This window comes from Calypte anna, chromosome Z, assembly GCF_003957555.1.
Source record: "Calypte anna isolate BGI_N300 chromosome Z, bCalAnn1_v1.p, whole genome shotgun sequence".
NCBI lineage: Eukaryota > Metazoa > Chordata > Aves > Apodiformes > Trochilidae > Calypte > Calypte anna.
In genome coordinates, this window is record NC_044274.1 from 15,348,559 (window position 1) to 15,367,464 (window position 18,906).

Here is an 18,906-nt window from a genome sequence, read left to right on the forward strand (position 1 = left end):
GAGAGATTGCTTTTCTTCTAGTAGATAAGACCAACACAAAATTGTGGAAATCATCTAGAATATTCAAAAGCTTAAGTCACAGTGAAAGTGAGTATCACAACTTTTTGATTCTTCTGGTAATGCTACAGATAACCATTCGGTGTAAATTAGTATTATCTTCACTTGCTACACCCAGAAACAAGTTAGGTGATTTGGTCAAAATCACACAGACACAGCAATTAGGTAGATACAGATTATAGAGAATCCTACCATAAGAATTATTAAAAACAAATTTTACTACTTCACCATCCAGAATAACAATGCTAACTTAAAAAAGCCAACGTGGATTTTCTGCATTCAAACTGGTACAACCAGTGGGGAAAGAAAACTAAATATTTTTCTGAGACTTTTTCTTCCCTCTAAGAAACAAACTGGGGTTTTCTGAGTGAAAGCACCTGACACTCATTACTAGAGAAGGAAATCGCTTGTTAAGAATACCCAAAGAAGTATATGGTTTCTCAAATTATTAAATATAACACTAAATATGATGAAAGAGTAAAATATATCTCATTAAAAGAACACATGATGGCACCTATAAACAATTTAAATACTTACCACCAACAAGTATAGTTGCCCCATTGGGTATGTCTTTTACAGCTTCAACAGGATCAGTATAAAATTTAGTGTTGTGATGACAGCTGGTAGAAAAATAGCATCCACAAATCTGGAACAACATTAAAAGAAATAAGTGAATGAATAAAAGGCATTATGCAGTAGCCTTATAATGATGACCATCCCTCAGTCTAGGAAAGGGGTGGAACACACAAAAAAAAGATACTGATGCTGTGAACACTACACACTGCAGTGGAGGAGAGAAGGGTTCAGGTTTCTAAAATAAGGATGCTATTGTCTCTCCTTCACATAGAATCATATTTTACAAGCTTTATATGAATTTATGAAGGCTTTAGGCTTAATATCACTGAATTAATCTGACATTATCCAAACAGATTTTAGGGTTCTGAATTACATCCTAAACTGCTAATGAATTCTGACTTACTGTGAACAGATTCACAAGCAATTCCTCAGCACAAGTCAGATGACCCAAAGCCTGATTTAACCTATATATTGCTACTTGTAGCTTCAAAGACATTAAACATAACCAGAAACTGCTGAAGCAGAGAGCCAACACCAGCACAAAATCTGAGTGGAGGTCACTAACTAATAAGAAGTACTGCACTCTGCTGGCTGTATAATAAGCAGGCTCCCTTGGACAGAATGAACCTTCCCCCAGCTTCCTTACAGTCTTACAGCTCTTTGTGCTGTTGAAGAACTGACCACAACCAGGGAAACTCCAGCAAATGATAAAATAGGAAAGGCAAGAGGGAAATCAACACAAATACCACCCCCAAAATTTGACTCCACGGTGCAAAGGTATTATACAGTAACAATTATAACTCAGATATTGTATTCTTTGGTCACAGCTACCTCTTGTTTTTTCTTAAGTATTTCCCACTAAGTCTATCATGCATTAACACTGATCAAGTCCTTCCAAGGCACCAGGAACAACTGACATTTAAGTCACTTCACTGACACAGTCTCTACAAATTTCGAGTTTTTGGAACTGCTGTCTACTAGTAAGGCAGTATAAGAAGTAAATAGTAAAAAAGCTAATTTACATATGCTTTAGGGACAATTGCCTAACTCATCTCTAAAGTGTTGTCTTAAGATCTAGTTACAACTATTGCAGTATTTTTGGGTCAGTTTCTAGATTTCAAAAACTGCCTTATTTATACAATCAAGGCTGAAAGAGTTTATACTGAATATTAAAGATACCTTTCTGAACAGACGCTTATCTCTTTCCCAGTGGAAACACTGATGTTCTGCTTTGGTGGACTCAAAAAACCAAACCAAACCAAACCAAACCAAAACAAAACGAACCAAAAAAACCAAACAACAAACAAACAAAACAAAAAACAAAAAACCCCCACCCAAACATTAAAAAAAAAAAAAATCAGTACATATGTCATAGAGAACAGTTTCAGGAGAGCAGAAGACTCTTCCCTATTATATGACTGTTCATTTCAGAGACATTTTTCACAGTGACAGGAAGATTGAAGAGAGCGTCCCTTCTGGTCACACTCAGCAAGTAACATAATGAGTATTAAGTGCTGGCAGCCTCAGGAGCCCTTGTACAACAGGTCTGCAAGCAGACATTAGCCAGTGCTGGAAGGAGGCCAGGCCACTGCTGTATCCCCATACCAACACACAGGAAAATATTTTTAACTGATCACATGGTACCTTTTTTTTAAATCTCTCCAACTGCCTGTAACAGTGGTGAAAAAACAGAGCAGCAAATGTTCCATGTGAGTTTCCTCCCAGGTTGGATGTCTCGATGGTATCGGCCTTTCTGTACCACGTATAATCCCTGCAGTACCTCTCCCACCCCCGTGATGTTTAAGAGCAGTGGCTTTGCAGGGTGACAAGATGCCAGCAATCACCTACGCTTCCCTGCACACCGGGACAGTAAGCTGAGACCTTAGGAGTTGGCTGCAATTCTAGCAGCCCAGGTTTAAAAGAGAACATGGAAACAGATGAGCTCTTAGAATGACCAACAGAACTGAAACTAAATTTTACTGAAGAGCTAAGTGTAACTAAGAAGAACAAAGATGTAAAGAGCTACTACTCTTAGTCCATAAAGACAACACAAAGACTAGACATGTGCATGAGGAAAGTTGAGAAGCTTTTCGACTAAAATTAAAAAAAGCCACAGAAAAAATTCCAGCTGAAAAGACAAAAAATTAACGTGACTGTGGCTACACGTGGGCTGGAAACCACAAGATCCACGATGTTTGGCAGAGGCTTGCCCTAGGATGAGCAAAGCAACCGAGCTGGCTCTGGGATTCTCTGGCAGCACTGTCCCTGCCTACACCTGCAGCCTATCTCTAGACAAGTCCGACGTGGCGACAGCAAGACTGAAATACACAGTAGCACACTATCATTGTTCTGCCATTTCAAATGCAGGGGGAAAAAAAAAACCAAAACAACAACAAACAATCAAACAAAAAAAACCAACAAAAAAATTAAACCTCCAGAACCGGTACCTCAAGGTCACCGCATCTCAACCGGTCGCCAGGCCTGTGCCGGGGCCGCGCCTCCCCTCCCCGGGAGCCTTCCTCGGGCCAAAACGCTCACGCTAACTCAAATACTCCACACAAAGCCCATCGCTTCCCCGCGGGCGCGCACAAGGACGCTCTTCGGGGCAGCAGAGTGGTCGCCTCCCCCTGCGGTTCCGACCACCCGACCCGTGGGAGATGCCGACCCCCGGGCAGAGGCGACCCCCAGCGAGGTGGGTATACGGTGGGTATCCCACCAAGGTCACGGCCGCGGGGCGGGGGCGGAGGTGGCGAAGGCCCGGCGGGCACGGGGACGCGGAGGAGGAGCGGACAAGCGGCGTGGCCGAGGGTCTGGCTGCCTGCACCGCCGCCTCACCTTACCTCAGCCCCGGCGCCCCGCGCCCGCGCGGCGGGAAGAAGGATGCGGCGGCGGAGCGGCGGCAGGAGGAATTTGTACGCCGCCATCTTCGCGCTGCACGGCTCTCGAAGAGGGGGAGAGGAGGGAGAAGCAGCGGGCTGGGCTGAGGAGGCGGCGGCCGCGGCGCCTGCTACCGTCCAACGCCGTGCGAGGGGAGAGGGAACGGGCGGGACGGCAGATCCTGCGGGCGGAGGGAGGGAGGGAGGGTGGGGGGCTCGGCCCCAACGCCTGCTGACGTTGGCCGCGACCGAGGCGGGGCCGCAGCCGGAGGGGAGCCAGGGGGAACCAGGGGGAAACGAGGGCCTGCCGCCGGAGGGGAGCCGGGGGGAACCGAGGGGCCGGCGCCGGAGGGGAGCCGCTGTCCAGCCCGGGGAGCCCGGCCCGGGCGCTGTCCCACAGAACGGGGTGCGGCGTCAGGGCCAGGTGGTCCCCACTCGTGGGTCCCACAGCCCACTGATGCCCCGCGGCAGCAGTCAGGGGAGTCTGGTCTTTAAAAGCCGCAGACCCACAGAAGACGCACGGGGACAAAACCATTAATGTTAAAGGCACTTAAGCTATAAAGGGTGTTTGGTGGGGGTTTTTTTCCCATTTTGCTTTGCGATCGAAGAATCAGAGTCGTTTTGGTTGAAAAGGTCCTTAAGATCGCCAGGTACAACTGTTAACCTAGCACTGATGAGCCCATACCCCTAAGCAGCACATCAACACGTCTTTTAAAAACCTCCAGGGACAGAGACTTGACCACTTCCTTGGGCAGCCTGTTCTTCTGCTCCTTCCACTGATGGACAAGCTAAAATGGCTTAAATCTCTGCCCTGTCACTCCCTCACTAAGATCAAGGGAATTGAAGGGCAAAGACTGGGAATGGCTTAAGATCTAGTTACAACCATTGCAGTATTTTGGGGTCAGTTTCAAGATTTCAAAAACTGCCTTATTTATACAATCAAGGCTGCAATCCAATGTGCAGCCCTCAGGGAGAACAAGGCTCCAGTAAGCACATGGTCTCCACAGGGTGTTCAGCTGCTATGTTTGGGAGGGAAAATGTTACTAGAATAGTACACTTGTTTAAGCAGCCACGTGATGTGAATTGCTGGCATTTCTGACGCTGCGAAGAAGGAGAATTCAAAGCATACCTCCACCATTATTTATGCTTTCTAAATACACCCCAAATAATCCATACATGCCCCAGTGATGCCTGGTGGAACAGCAGGAGTCACAGAAAAAAATTGAGAAGCTACTTGGATGCAGGAAAAGATAAATCAACCCCAAGCCCATAACAGGAAGTCACGCTTTTTGAAGGTCACGCTTCTCCTCATCTTAGTTTCCAGGTAGTCTCCAATGCAGCTGCCAACCCTCTGAACTTATCCATGGTGGCATCAACACACAGCAGGAAAATTTACAAGACGGAAAATAAGGCTTTATGAACATGCTGCCAGTCTCCAAAGTGTTTGTGCACATCTAGTCCATTTTATTCAGAGCAATGTTGCAGCCTTGCAGGTGCTGTTCCATAGCCCCTGCCATGCCATTAAACATCTTAAGAGGTGGTAGTAGCTGTAATTACAGTTTATATTATAAACAAACCTTGCAGATGTCAGTCAAGTGTGCTGGAGACACCTCACTGTCAGAAAAGATTTTGGGTTGTTTTTTCTTCTAGATAGTCATTGTATTTAGCTAGTCAGCTGAGTCTGAGACAGTTCCAGGTGTAAAAAGCTACAAATTACAGAAGCTTAGAGAGCTGAGAAACAAAACATCAGCACACTTGTATTATTTCAGCGCTAAACATCAAAAAAGTTTTACAGGACTGGATTTCTGAACCTCTCTTCTACCTAAGTTTCATGTAGACATGTAAATTCCTTAAGTCATGTTTTCTTTAATGACAAAATTCCCTAGGCATTGAAAAACCTGTTTATAAGAAGTTTATTCTCTTCAGTTCAAGAAATACCTTTCTTTAGATGAACAGCATACATTGTCAAACTTAGCAAAATGATAAATCTTGAGTACTTGTTACATACCCAGCTAACATTTGTTTTGAATGAAGTTTTGACTACTTGAGACTTCCAACTGCTTTCTGTATGCAATAGGCAGACTTAATGAGTACTAAATACTCATGAGTACTAAATATCACCTTGCAATATCTATTATATGCAAAGCTGGTCATTCTACTTGTATAAGCTGCAGTTTCTGACCTAAGAACTTTTATTTCATTATGAGCTGCTTTTGATTATCTAAAATCATAATTGTTTGGGGTTTTTTTAATAATTAATTGTGTGAGGTTCACACTTTGGACTACAAGCCTCTTACTTTGTCTTAGACAAGCTCCAAACATAACTGAATGAGCAGATGAAGGAATTTGTTCCGAAGTAGCTTCTGGAGGACAATAGATCCTCTACTCGGTGTAAATATTTAAGATGTCTTAAAGGTTTGCACAAAAAAAGGTCTACAACTAAGCAGCCAACAGGTAAAATGTCTATAGAATTATCAAGGGTATTTTTAATATGATCTTATTTTCACATTACAGTGGTAGCATGCAAAAAAAGTGCTTTCAAGGTTCAACAGCATTTACAAATGTGTATTGCGAGGGTTTTGAGCCCTTGGTGCCAAAACCAAGTCAGCAGGTAGGCATTCAGGAGCTAACACAAGTTAATCATTATATACACCACATAACACCAGTTTATACTACTACCAAGCATAATGAGAAGTCAAAGTCAGCATTGCAATATAGTGAAATATTTCCCAAAGAAGCCACCAAAGTGTTAGAAGATAGGCAGGATATTTCAATATATTTGATTTACCTGTTCAATGGAAAGAACCAGAACTCTGAGATGAGCAACTTTGTTTCTAGATAAATTTCTTAAGACTTACTTTCAGCTAATTAAAGTGTAGCAATTTACATTTCTTTCAGATCCATTGGAATTTGGCAAGAAAATTTAGTCACTAAGGCATGAAAATCACAATGGAGCCACACAAACTATGCAGCAACTAGAACACACACAGAACACATAAACTAATCTCCAAGTTTAGAAGGCAAAAGGGCTGTCCCTACATCACCAATGACTACACTGGTAAGCCATATGAACTTAAATATTCAACTTATTAACAAGGCTGAGGTGAAAGGAAGGTCATTATAAAGAAAAATCTATATTTATAGGTCTAGTGAAAACTAGACATTAAAAATCATCAGAGATTTCACAAATATAAGCGCACACAATATTAACACAAAACACCAAAAGCAACATTAAAGTGGAAAATAACAAAACAAACCAAACAAAAAAAACCCAACTTCTAGAGAGGTATGGAAATTTAAAAATAAATGAGAGACCACAGGATCAAATTTTTCTGAAGGGAACAACCTGTGGACTATGGAGCTGTTAAGGAATCTCTTTGCTGATGAACTCTGGCAATGTTTTCTCTTTTTATAGTCCTAAGCCTAGATCAAAGGCAATTCCCAATTATGAAAGGGTACTGAAACTACCTAATGAGGAACAATAAACAACCCTTTGGTGAGAGCAGTTCATTATCCTTGGAGAACCTCTTGGGCAGACATTAGGAAGCCAACAAATATTTTTGTTACAATGAATATCACAGTAGAATATAGGAGCTCACCTAATAAAGAAAATAAAAATCTCTAATTGGATGAGCAGGTCCATATTGTACAAAAAAATTTTTGTTTGATTTTCTGTTGGCTTGTTTCATACTAGTCCAGTTTTTGCTACAGCATTCTCAAATTTTAGGCAGGATGCTCTACTTTTAGCTACAGAACAGATGCCCTACTTTATGATACAGAAATCTCTACACCATGTCAGAATATCACATTGTTATTACAAGATCAGATAAGCAACTATGCAGAACTTCTTAGAAGCCACCGAATATTTTATACTTGGTCAAAATTAGACAGAGTTACTGAAGGAAGTTACTCACTTATTAACCTTGACAGCACTGAGAAAGAGGTACTGAAATATCAACACTTCAATCAACTGTTAAATAGCTAACTTAGTTCAGTAGTCAAACTGACCACTGCAAATGCTGTGTCTCAGTTCAAAACTACAATATAAGGTGTAATTATACAGCACTTAAAATTAAGGTGCCATTTTTGTTTAAATAGAACAACAATCTGCTATTCAGCATGATCAGCACTTCTGTTCATGGTTATATGTGACATATTTAGTAACTGTCACCAACACTGTCTGCATAAGTTAATGGTCATAACCTTCAACAGTGACAGCCAGTGTGTCTACTAGATGTGGAGAAAGGATAAGTGACTTATCATTCTTCTACAGCAGGAGTAAGGGAAAACCAAAAAGCATGTTCAGTAGATAATAGCAGATGTCAGCTGTACAAGTTTCATATGCTTGTGTATTGATACTTATGGAGACTGGTTTGAATTCTTATTCAGAAAACCCTACTAATCTCGTATTCCTCATTTTTGCCAGGATTTTTTTGATGCAAAAATGCAATGGAACAGGAAAGTCTTCCCCTCCACCCCTTCCCCACTCTGGCCAAGCTGAAAAAGTAGGATTCTTTTACACTCAGTACTGATAGTGTTGCAAAAGACTAAAGGTAAACACAACAGAAGAGGCTACAGAAACAATTATCTGTGAACAAGAATCCTGAGCAGCTGTCACACTGCATGTCAGTTCATGCTTAGTAGCCCTACTGTAACAGGCTTTTCCAGATTCTGCAATGCTACATAACATTAATAAGCTCCACAGGGCACTTTCAAACAAAACTCATCAACAGAAAGACTCTTCTTGAAACTCAGAAACTAGAAGGGCTTTGTAAAACTACTAGAGAATAGAACTTTTTCCATGCATTTATTTGATACACAACTTACAGAAAAAAAAAGACACAACCTTAGATGGTCATACAGAACTGTTTGCAGATGTACACAGTAAGAAGCTCACTCACCACCCCATTCCTCCCTGCAGCTACTCTGTCCTGTAAAACCACAGGACAGTTGTCAGATTAGGAAAGAAATAAAAGCAGCAACATGTGTCTGGTCTGCAAGTTTCACCTGTTACTCTGGTTTCCTGTTTGAAATTTGGACTTTGTCATCCATTTCATGGGTGTGGAGCTCAATTTCTTAGCTACAAAAGCATAGCATGAAAACTCACGCAACCCCAGCCCATGTATTTATATCATCCACTCATGATACAGCCAATTCCCTGTACATGGTGACAAAACCAAGCACCAGTTCATTCAAAACAATCTGAACTGTTTTGCCCAGGTCCAACCAGATAGTGGAAGAAGAGCTATCTGGAGTTGAGAACAGCTTAAGCCCTAAAGGGTGCAGCTCTTCATGGCTTCCTTAATATTCTAAATGGTCCAAAACTTATACATCTAACAGGAAAAGCAGACAGCCATTTCATTTCCCAGTTGCAATCAAATGATGAGCACAATTAGTAAATAACCTACCTTTCACACAGATATATGGCAAAATCTGAAACTTTTGTTGTTTGAAGTTTTTATAAAGGTGGTCTAAAATGAATGCTTTTCTGATCCATATTCTTATATGGCCTCTTAGAATTAGGCTTAGAGTATGGAAATTTCCTTCAGCTCCCTCCTGGCTTTCATATCTGTCTGATTTTAAAGCAGGTTCTACAAACACAGACTGAAAAGCAGCTTGAATGCCTAAGCCTAGGCAGCGGGCTACCTGCATTTACAAGCACTCAGCTTCTTGTTGCAAAGCTCTCAGGCCTCTCCTTTCAATTTTACCAGCTCCAAACATCTAGTCAAACATCTAGATGGTTGGCTTCAGGAGCTAGTTTGAAGCCATTCCCTAACCATTCACTGAAGACTTCTGTCCTTTTTGGGTTTTCATAGAATCATAGAATCATAGAATCCTAGGGGTTGGAAGGGACCTCGAAAGATCATCTAGTCCAACCCCCCCTGCCAGAGCAGGGCCACCTAGAGTACCTCGCATAGGAACGTGTTCAGGCGGGTTTTGAATGTCTCCAGTGAAGGAGACTCCACGACCCCCCTGGGCAGCCTGTTCCAGGGCTCTGTCACCCTTACAGTAAAAAAATTTTTCCGGATATTCAACTTGAACCTCCTATGCTCCAATTTACACCCATTACCCCTTGTCCTATCACTGGTCACCACTGAGAAGAGCCTAACTCCATCTCCCTGACACTCACCCCTTACATATTTGAAAACATTGATGAGGTCACCCCTCAGTCTCCTTTTCTCCAAACTAAAGAGACCCAGCTCCCTCAGCCTTTCCTCATAAGGGAGATGTTCCACTCCCTTAATCATCTTAGTAGCTCTGCGCTGGACTCTTTCAAGCACTTCCCTGTCCTTCTTGAACTGCGGGGCCCAGAACTGGACACAATACTCCAGGTGCGGCCTCACCAATGCAGAATAGAGGGGGAGGAGAACCTCTCTTGACCTACTAACCACACCCTTTCTAATGCGCCCCAGAGTTTTGCAGAGTTCCAGGTAACATGACCACTTAAGACTGACATCACCACCACAATACATCCCCTTACAAACTGGACTACATTGATTTTGTTGGTGGCACACCATGTCCGAACTTTCAAATAGAAAGAGATTCAAGGTGTTTGACATTAATCTTCCTCCAGCACCAATGCTATCAGTCCCTAATGAGGTACAACTCCTGTAGCAAGTCTGGTATAGAGATTTTTAAGTACCAGTGGTAACTAGAAAGACTGGGTTGAAACTAATTACTATGAGAATGTCAAAAAGGGCCTCAGATTCCCAGATTATTTTAAAGCAGCTTTAGAATGTGTAATTTACATAACTAGATTATTTACTCAAGTGATAAGCATGTTGCAGTGCATTTAAATAGCTAAGGAACTCATGCAAACTTTCAGAATTTCACTCAGCTTGCAAGTTATTCAGAATGAGGAATCAGAAAATTTGTCAACAATCTTGGATTTCCCATTTACTTCACAGGGTAAAACCTTGATTACCATTACCATGGTTTGCCACCATTGCAGTTCTGAAATGTAACAGATGAATTAAATTTAACAAGAATAGGTCTTAAAAATGACTATGCTTACATTTATTTAGCTATGCCTTTCGAAGGTAGGGTATTTGGTTAACATTTGTTCAAAAGGGTACTCTCAGCAGTCACACTCCTAGGTAGATTTCCAGCAAGACAACCAGATCACTGCAGACACTTCACTTATTTTACAACAAACAGGCACTTCTTGCCCTAGCAAGGTAAGAGCATTGTTCGTTGAATATTCAACTGTAGGACACAAAATAGTATCCTCAGGCTTTTAACATAGATGAGTATCCCAGTCATGTTCACCTGAAAGCCACAATACATAAGCACTACTTAGAGAGCAAAAAGTGTGTAAAGAAGGGACAGGAGAGTGAAGCAGATGTTTAAACTAGTATTCTTCCAAAATTAATGCTTGCCAAACTAATACATGACACTTCTGTCCTATGTAAAACATCCTTATGTACACATTGCTTCTTGTCCATCCTGGGATTCATTCAGGATTTCTTTTTACCCCCCTGAGAAACCTCACAAAACCAGTAAAGTTTTAATATTATGTGCTACAAGGATTAATTCAATAACCCAATGAGTAGATTTAATTCTACTATGATCCAAGACAATTAGTAGTATAAACCCTCTTCTAGTGCCACAAACTTTACTAATAGATGATGAAAGTTCTTTGAAGGTAGGTTACACATAGAGTTTCAGAAGGAAGTTACAGTCTCAGCTTGTAGCCACTCAGACCAGCTCTGGTGATTCAGCTGCAGCCTAGGTCTCTGGAAAAAATGGGCAGCATTCAGTCAGATAAGTGAGCTGACCTTGCACACCAAACCATCACATGACTCTGGGATTAATATAATTAAAGATGGGGACATGCAGTTAGGCACATGAGTCTGGTCACATTTTTGACCAACTGACATTACCCCTGCTTAGCTAGAAGTCAGCTGTGAAGTAATATCCTGAACTAATTACACAGTAACCAGTTGAAGACTGGGGCGAAGATTGCTGTAATCAAGTTCTTCCAGACTGGCATGTACAGGAGCACATAAATCATTAGATAGACACGGTCATCTTGGAGGTCTTTTCCAACTGTGATAATTCTGTGGTAAAGAACAAGAAGTTTAGGGCACAACAATTCTTCTTGATAAAGCTGTCCACAATACACACAATTCTATACAATAGATAAACACAAGTTTACTTGCCTACTGCAAGTAAACCATTCCCTTCCACTACAAAAGACTGTACACTTATACTTCCTTTTTAAAAAGTCAACTACTTCAGCTCCCCCTCAAGCAGCAAGGAGCAGCTCCTCTTTGTTGCTGTTAACACTCCTTTCTTCTAGGTAGGTCACTTCAGAAGTGTGAGCAGTTCCAGCGTTGAAGTTCAGAGCATGCCACTTCCAATAAACAAAAATAAAATTGCAAAATAATCCTGTATATTCAGAACCTACTTAAATGCAAACCGAGTACCATGTTGTCTCACTTGCAGGTGACCACACTGTAAGAAAGGTTTATATTTTGTCAGGGCACCACATGAACTATAGCCAGAGTAGAAAGCAGGTGGAACAAAGAATGGTCATGCAAGGTTGGGCAAACAAAAATATGACACACCCATAATATCTGTGAATAGATGGCGCTCACATGCCTCTCCTGAATAAATACATTTCACATATATTGACACAAAGGTAAAATTCCATTACAGATTACCCTTATGCCTTTTTTCACATGTGGCATCAACAGTACGAATATCAAATACTCTGATTTGGATGCATATTTGAGACTAAATACATAACTGTGTTTTAAGGGGAACAACTGAATTTGATAATTCCTTACTCAATGCCACAAAATCTTCTATGACACTGAACTCCGCAAATAATTTCACAGTGCTGAGTCCCACAAACATGGAATAAGTCTTTGGTAATTATCTTCCACTTTCTTAACATTATTCTGACTATATTCTAGTTTTACACCAATTTCCTCGTTATTGGAATGCTTCATAATAAAAGAAAGACAGAAGTTGTTTCTCCCTTCCTGAATCTGAGAAACGGTTGGAAGGTGATATGACAATCCTGTCTTTTTTACATATATTATTAGATCCAACAAAGACATGATGCTCACGTACAATAAAGAAGGACTCTTGCTTAATAGTTTCTGTGCATACATACGATTATTTTTCCTTATTTTCAAAGCATAAATATTTGCTTTAAATAATACAGTGATGAAAGACATCTGAAGGACAAAACATTCTATAACATATTTTAATAACATTTCTTCTAATCCTCAGCTAAGACAGCTTATACTGCAACTCTGACATGTAAGACTGAGTGCAACAATCCACTTGTTACTAAGGCAGCTTTGAGCAGGTGCTCCACAAAACAGACTGTGCAGATAACAGCTCTTCAGTTCACTCATTTGTTTATGAAAGTTCATTAGCTGATGGAAAATGAAGCAAGATGGACCTGTAGAAAAAAATCAAGCTTATTTTGAGCAGACTTCTATTACTCAAATCCACAGGAGACAAATATGACCAAATATCATTCATATATATATATATATAAGTAAAAAGAGCAAGTACCTTGGATTAACCTTTACAAAGTGCTCCTTTTTACTAGAAGTAAAACATTTCTAATCCAGGTACACAAGTATTATGTCCACCACACGTACACAAATTCTGGATTCACGCTAACACCCAATAAATTGCAACTTGTCCCTATCTTAGCTAGTTATGTTTTTGTACACCATCAAAGTTTGCAATTTTCTTAAACACCAAAGAAATAAGATACTTCTCATTTGTTAACAAAAATACACCATTACTACTTAAAGATTTACAAGTATATCCCTAATTGAATTAATTTACTAGAGAGCAAATACATTTGTGAAATCTATTGTGTAAATGAATAAACCTACTTCATCTTTCTTGAGTCAGCTCATGTCTGTCTCGATTATAAATCCTGTACCAAATTCACAGACAGCTGTCCAAAACCTAAATTACCTATAAATATTTACAAAAAGCACACATTATTCATGCTTGCAAAGCAAGGGTATAAACTCATTCTCAAAATCACAGTCTTTATTTTTAAATACATTCAAGAGTCAGCTTATAACCCAAGCAAGCAGTAAGTAATCCAGATCTACCTTCACCAGTAGGTTTATTATCCTCTGGACAGAGGATTGATTTGCTGAAAAGAAAGCCTCTGTATTCTAGATTTCTTTCTAGAGATCAAAACAGCACAGAATCAGTAGGCCAAGGGAGACTCTCATGATAGTCCACAACTTCTTCACAGGGTGGCTAGTGGAGAATGTGGTGCTGATTGCCTCTCTCTGGTGACCAGCAATGGGACACAAAGAAATTGGGATGAAGATGCATCAGGGGAAATTCAAACTGTACATTAGGTAAAACTTCATCATTGAGAGGATAGTTGGTCCCTGGAACAGAGTCCCAGGACAGTGGTCACAGCACCAAGGCTGTCAGAGTTCAAGGAGCATCTGCATGATGCTCTTAGTCATGTGGTTTAGTTTCAGGTGGTACTATGAGAAGCAGGGAGCTGGACTGGATGATCCTGATGGCTTTTTCCAACTCGAGATATTCTGTGATTGAGTGCAACAAAATTTCTCTCTTGGCTTTCTGCAAGAATTAATATAATTTCATTACCTCCCCACATAGGTGTCATAGTTCAAGAACATTTGCACAACTTAAATATTTCTGGGACTGTTAATAATAATAAAAGTGTATCAACCATTGCTGTGCATAGGTATTTTCTCTGGACAGTTCATTATTTTTTATTAAAGCTAACATTTTACTAGTTTGAGTAGTTCTAAACACACAAAGAACCAAAACAACACACTTGTGTTCAAGTATTGTTTCTTTATCTTTCTGATATAAAAGAGGCCACAGCTTCTAAAGCAAGGTAGACTATATCTATCCAAGATAGTAAATATTCTAATATGTTCAAAGTTTTCAGGTACGCAGCAATGTCAGGAGAGCCCAGTTTCACAGTTACATATATCAGAACAGTTAGTAAGTACTGATAGAATAAAACAGGACACAAATTATTGCTAAGTGCATAGTTACAGACAGTCTGTTCTTTAGCAGCCTACATATTTACACATAGGTATCTCAGAAGGACAGGAAGATTATTTGTTTTGGAAGGAAAGAAAAAACAGAATCTACTGTAGCTTTCCACAGAAACTACTTTATATTTACACAAATATACATACCTTAACATACACAGAGAGATATATTTACAAACAAACCACAAATAACAGGAGAATAGTTATGGTAATGCTATATTGTCTCTGAAGGGCAAATTCACCACAGCTTTCCCACTTCCATCCTCAGCAACTGTTTGCACCTCAACACTTTTTCTGTTGTGTTTCCACCAATGTAGGAGCAGTGCCTGACTCGAAAAAGCCAAAACCATATACCTACTCTTATTAGTAACAGTTGTCTTAAAAAGAGAATCACAGAATTGCAAGAGTTGGAAGAGACCTGTAAGATCACTGTGTCACTGTCAGCATCCCCTGTCCCCCCAATAAAATATATCTACCAATATCTGTATCACTCACTACACCATGTCCTGAAGTGCCTCACCTATGTGGTTTTTAAATACTTTCAGGGATGGTGACTCCACCATCTCTCTGGGCAGCCCATTCCAATGCCTAACTGTCAGTAAAGAAATTCTTCCTAATATCTAGTCTAAACCTCCCTTGATGCAACTTTAGGTCATTTCCTCTGATCCCATCATTATTCCCTTGCGAGAAGAGGCCAGCTACCAGCTCACTACAGCCTCCTCTCAGGTAGTTGGGAGAAGTAAGGTCTCCTTGTAGAGTCCTCTCCTCCAAACTAAACATTCCCAGTTCCCTTAACCTCTTCTCACAGGACCTGTTCTCCAGACACTTCACCAGCTTGGTTGACCTTCTCTGAACTCCAGCACCTCAATGTCCTTCTTGCAGTGAGGGGCCCAGAACTGAACACAGCACTCGAGGTGCAGCCTCACCAGTACAGGGGCACCATCTTTTCCCTTCTGTTGGCCACACTGTTCCTGATACAGGCCAGGATGCCATTGGCCTTCTTGGCCACCTGGGCACACTGGTGGCTTATGTTCAGCTTCCTGTCAAACAGCACCCCCAGGTCCTTTTCTGCCTTGCGGCTTCCCAAGCCACTCCTCCCTGTAGAATTATACGACATTGTAACAAAAGTGCAGGACCTGGCATTTGGCCTTGTTGAACTTCATTTTACTGACCTTGGGCCACTAATCCAGCCTGTCCAAGCTCCTTTGCAGAGCCTTCCTATCCTCGAGCAGATCACCACTCCCACCCAACTTGGTGTTGCCTGCAAGCTTACGAAGGAAGCACACAACCCCCTCATCTAGATCATTAATGAAGATACTGAACAGAACAGACCCCAAAACTGAGCCCTGGGGAACACCACTGGTGACCAGCTGCCAACTGGATTTAACTCTCAGGGCCCAGTCATGTAGCCAGTTTTTGACCCAATGAAGAGTATACATGTCTATGCCATGAGCCATCAGTGTCTTGAGGAGAGTGCTGTGGGAGACAGTGCTCAAAAATTTACTAAAGTCCAGGTAGACTACATCTACAGCCTTTCCCTCTTCCACTAGGCAGATCACTTGGTCATAAAATGAGACCAGGTTGGTCAAGCAGGACCTGCCTTTCCTAAACTCACTCTTGTGCTGGGCCTGATACCCTGGCTGCTGTGCATTTGCCATGTGAGCGCACTCAATATGAACCATAACATTTCTGGACACTGAGGTCAGGCTGACTGTTCCCCTGATCCTCTCCCTGGTGCCTCTTGCACATGGGTGTCACGTTGGCAAGCCTCCCATCATCTGGCACCTCCTTTCTTACTAAGACTCTTGTAAGATGACGGACAGAGGCTTGGTGAGCTCCTCTGCCAACTCCCTCAATACTCTTGGATGAATTCCATTGAGACCCATGGACTTGTGGGTGTCCAGCTGCCAAAGCAGATTGCTAACTGCTTCCTCCTGGATAATGGGGGGCTTGTGCTACTCTCTGTCCTTATCCTCCAGCACAGGGGGTTCAATACCCTGGGAGTAGCTGGTCTGACTAATGAAGATGAAGGCAAAGAAGGCATTAAGCATTTCAGTCTTTTCCTCATCCTTGGTTGTAAGGTTTTCACCCATGTCCAATAAGGGATGAAGACTCTCTCTGGCTCTCTTTTTGTTACAGATGTAATTGTAAAAACTTTGTTGTTGCCCTTTATGGCAGTAGCCAGATTGAGCTCCAACTGGGTTTTTGCCTTCCCAATGAAGCTCTACATGACCTAGATTCTAGTACCCATCCCAAGATGCTTGCCCCTTCTTCCAAAGGAGGTAAACTCTCTTTTTTCTCCTAAGTCCCAGTGAAAGTTCTTTGTTCAACCAGGCCAGTTGTCTTCCCTGACATTGTGTTATGGTTCATGGGGACAGCCCACTCCTGGGCTTTTCAGATTTCCTTCTTAAACAGTGTCCAGCCTTCCTGGACCTCTCTGTCATTTAGGAGTGCCTCCCATGGCACTCTCTCAACCAGTGTCCTGAACAGGCTAAAGTCTGCCCTCCAGAAGCCCACAGTGGAGGTTTTGCTAACCACCCTCTTTACTTGACCTAGGATTGAGAAGTTCACCATTTTGTGGTCGCTAAGCCTAAGATAGCCCCTGATCACGACATCCCCCACCAGTCCTTCCCTATTTGTGAACAGGAAATCTAGTGAGGCACTTCCTCTGGTAGGCTTGCTTACCACCTGTGTCAGAAAGTTATCTTCCATAGGCTCGAGGAACTTCCTAGCCTGACTCCTCTTCACTGCATTATACTTCCAGCAGATGTCTGGTAGGTTGAAGTCCCCTACCAGAACATAGGCTAGCAATTGTGAGACCTCTGCCAGCTACTTGCAGAATGCCTCATCTCCCTCCTCATCCTGGTTGAGTGGTCTGTAACAGACACCCAACAGGATGTCCTCTTTACATGCCTCCCCCTCATCCTTTCCCATAAGCACTCAGCCTTATCAGCACTATCATTATCAAGTTCTGTGCATTCAAAACACTCCCTTACAGAGCCACCCCACCACCTCTCCTTCTGTCTATCCTTCTTGCTGAGCTTATAGCTGTTCATTGCAGCATTCCAGACATGAGAGACATCCCACAATGCTTCTGTGATGCTGATTACACTGCTGCACAATGGCATCCAGCTCCTCCTGTTTATTGCCCATGCTGCAATTATTGGTATAGATGCAATTGAGCTATTGGCTTTGCCCCTTGCAGCACCATGCCACTCCCAGGCTAATCTCTAGTGGGCCCAGTGTTAATCCTTTTCCCCTTCACACCTAGTTTAAAACCCTCTTGATGAGCCCTGCCAACTCCTGCCCAACAATTCTTTTTCCTCTTCTGGACAGTTCCACTCCATCCTGCACCAGCAGGTCTGGTGCCATGTAAACATTCCCATGATCAAAGAACCCAAAATTCAACCTATGGCACCAGCCTCTAAGCCAGCTGTTGATCTGGTGTGCTTTCCTGTTCCTTCCAGCATTCCCTGACACCAAAGGAACTAAAGTGCCAGGAAGTGCCAGGAACTGAAAGATCACAGATCCCACACAAACCCCTTCACCGGAGATAATTTTATCATACTGTAACTATTCCCTATATTAACTTTATGGAGTGAAATGGTTTTTGGCTTTAACATAATTTGTTAATATCAGCCAGAAAGTTTCTTCTTATACAGATAATTTTCAGAAAAACACAGCATGTAATGTTATTTCATATGAGAATTAATTTTAAGATTCTGCAGTTATGAAAACAACAGTGAGAGGTAGCAAACCCCAAACCAGGCCATTCTTTTTCAAATGTCTGGCAGGGATTTAATCTAAGAGGGTTTTAAGAAAAAAAAACCCAGCAAAATATAGGGTAAATTGAAGTTACTGTTCTCTCAAATAATCACACACCCAGTCTTTCACCATTCTTCAGGTCAAAACATATCACAAGGTGTGGAGAGAAGACCAGTAGCTCCACAAACTACCAATCACAGCTTGAACATTTAGTGGGAGGTAGTACAGCCTGGAGCTGTTTGGGCTCGGGGCTGTCCAGAGACCTCTCCAGCCAGAATCGAGGCATAACCCAAGAGAGGCAAGGGCTTGCCCACTGCAGCAAGGAGGCAGTTGCCTACCCTGCCTCAGCCCAGATGCTCTTCCAGGTTCTGCAGACTCTTAGGTGCTTGCCCAGAACTCCTGACACCCCCATTCCTTGCAAATCAGCTCTCAACAACAGAGAGGATTTAGGCTTTGAGAGAAGGAAAAAACACTTGAAAACCACTAGAGATGTCTTCTGCTCCCTCACACATTTCACAGCATCATTGTGTTGAGGAAATCTTCTGAGTCTTCTTTTCCTCTGGGAAGTGGGAATCATTCCCCTTTTAAAAATAGTCTATTTT

At 41.9% G+C, this 18,906-nt stretch overlaps 1 protein-coding gene across 1 annotated transcript in view; it reads right to left on the bottom strand.

Annotated features, from left to right (window-relative positions):
* Positions 1-3,807, bottom strand: part of OXCT1 (3-oxoacid CoA-transferase 1) — an 85,896-nt gene extending 82,089 nt beyond the window's left edge. Inside the window, exons 1-2 of the mRNA XM_030467742.1 lie at positions 3,474-3,807; positions 595-703 (exon numbers count right to left, since the gene is read on the bottom strand). Of these exons, the coding sequence (XP_030323602.1) occupies positions 595-703; positions 3,474-3,557 (193 nt within the window). The 5' untranslated portion in view covers positions 3,558-3,807. The remainder of the gene's footprint in view (positions 1-594; positions 704-3,473) is intronic.
* Between the last annotated feature and the right edge of the window lie 15,099 nt (positions 3,808-18,906).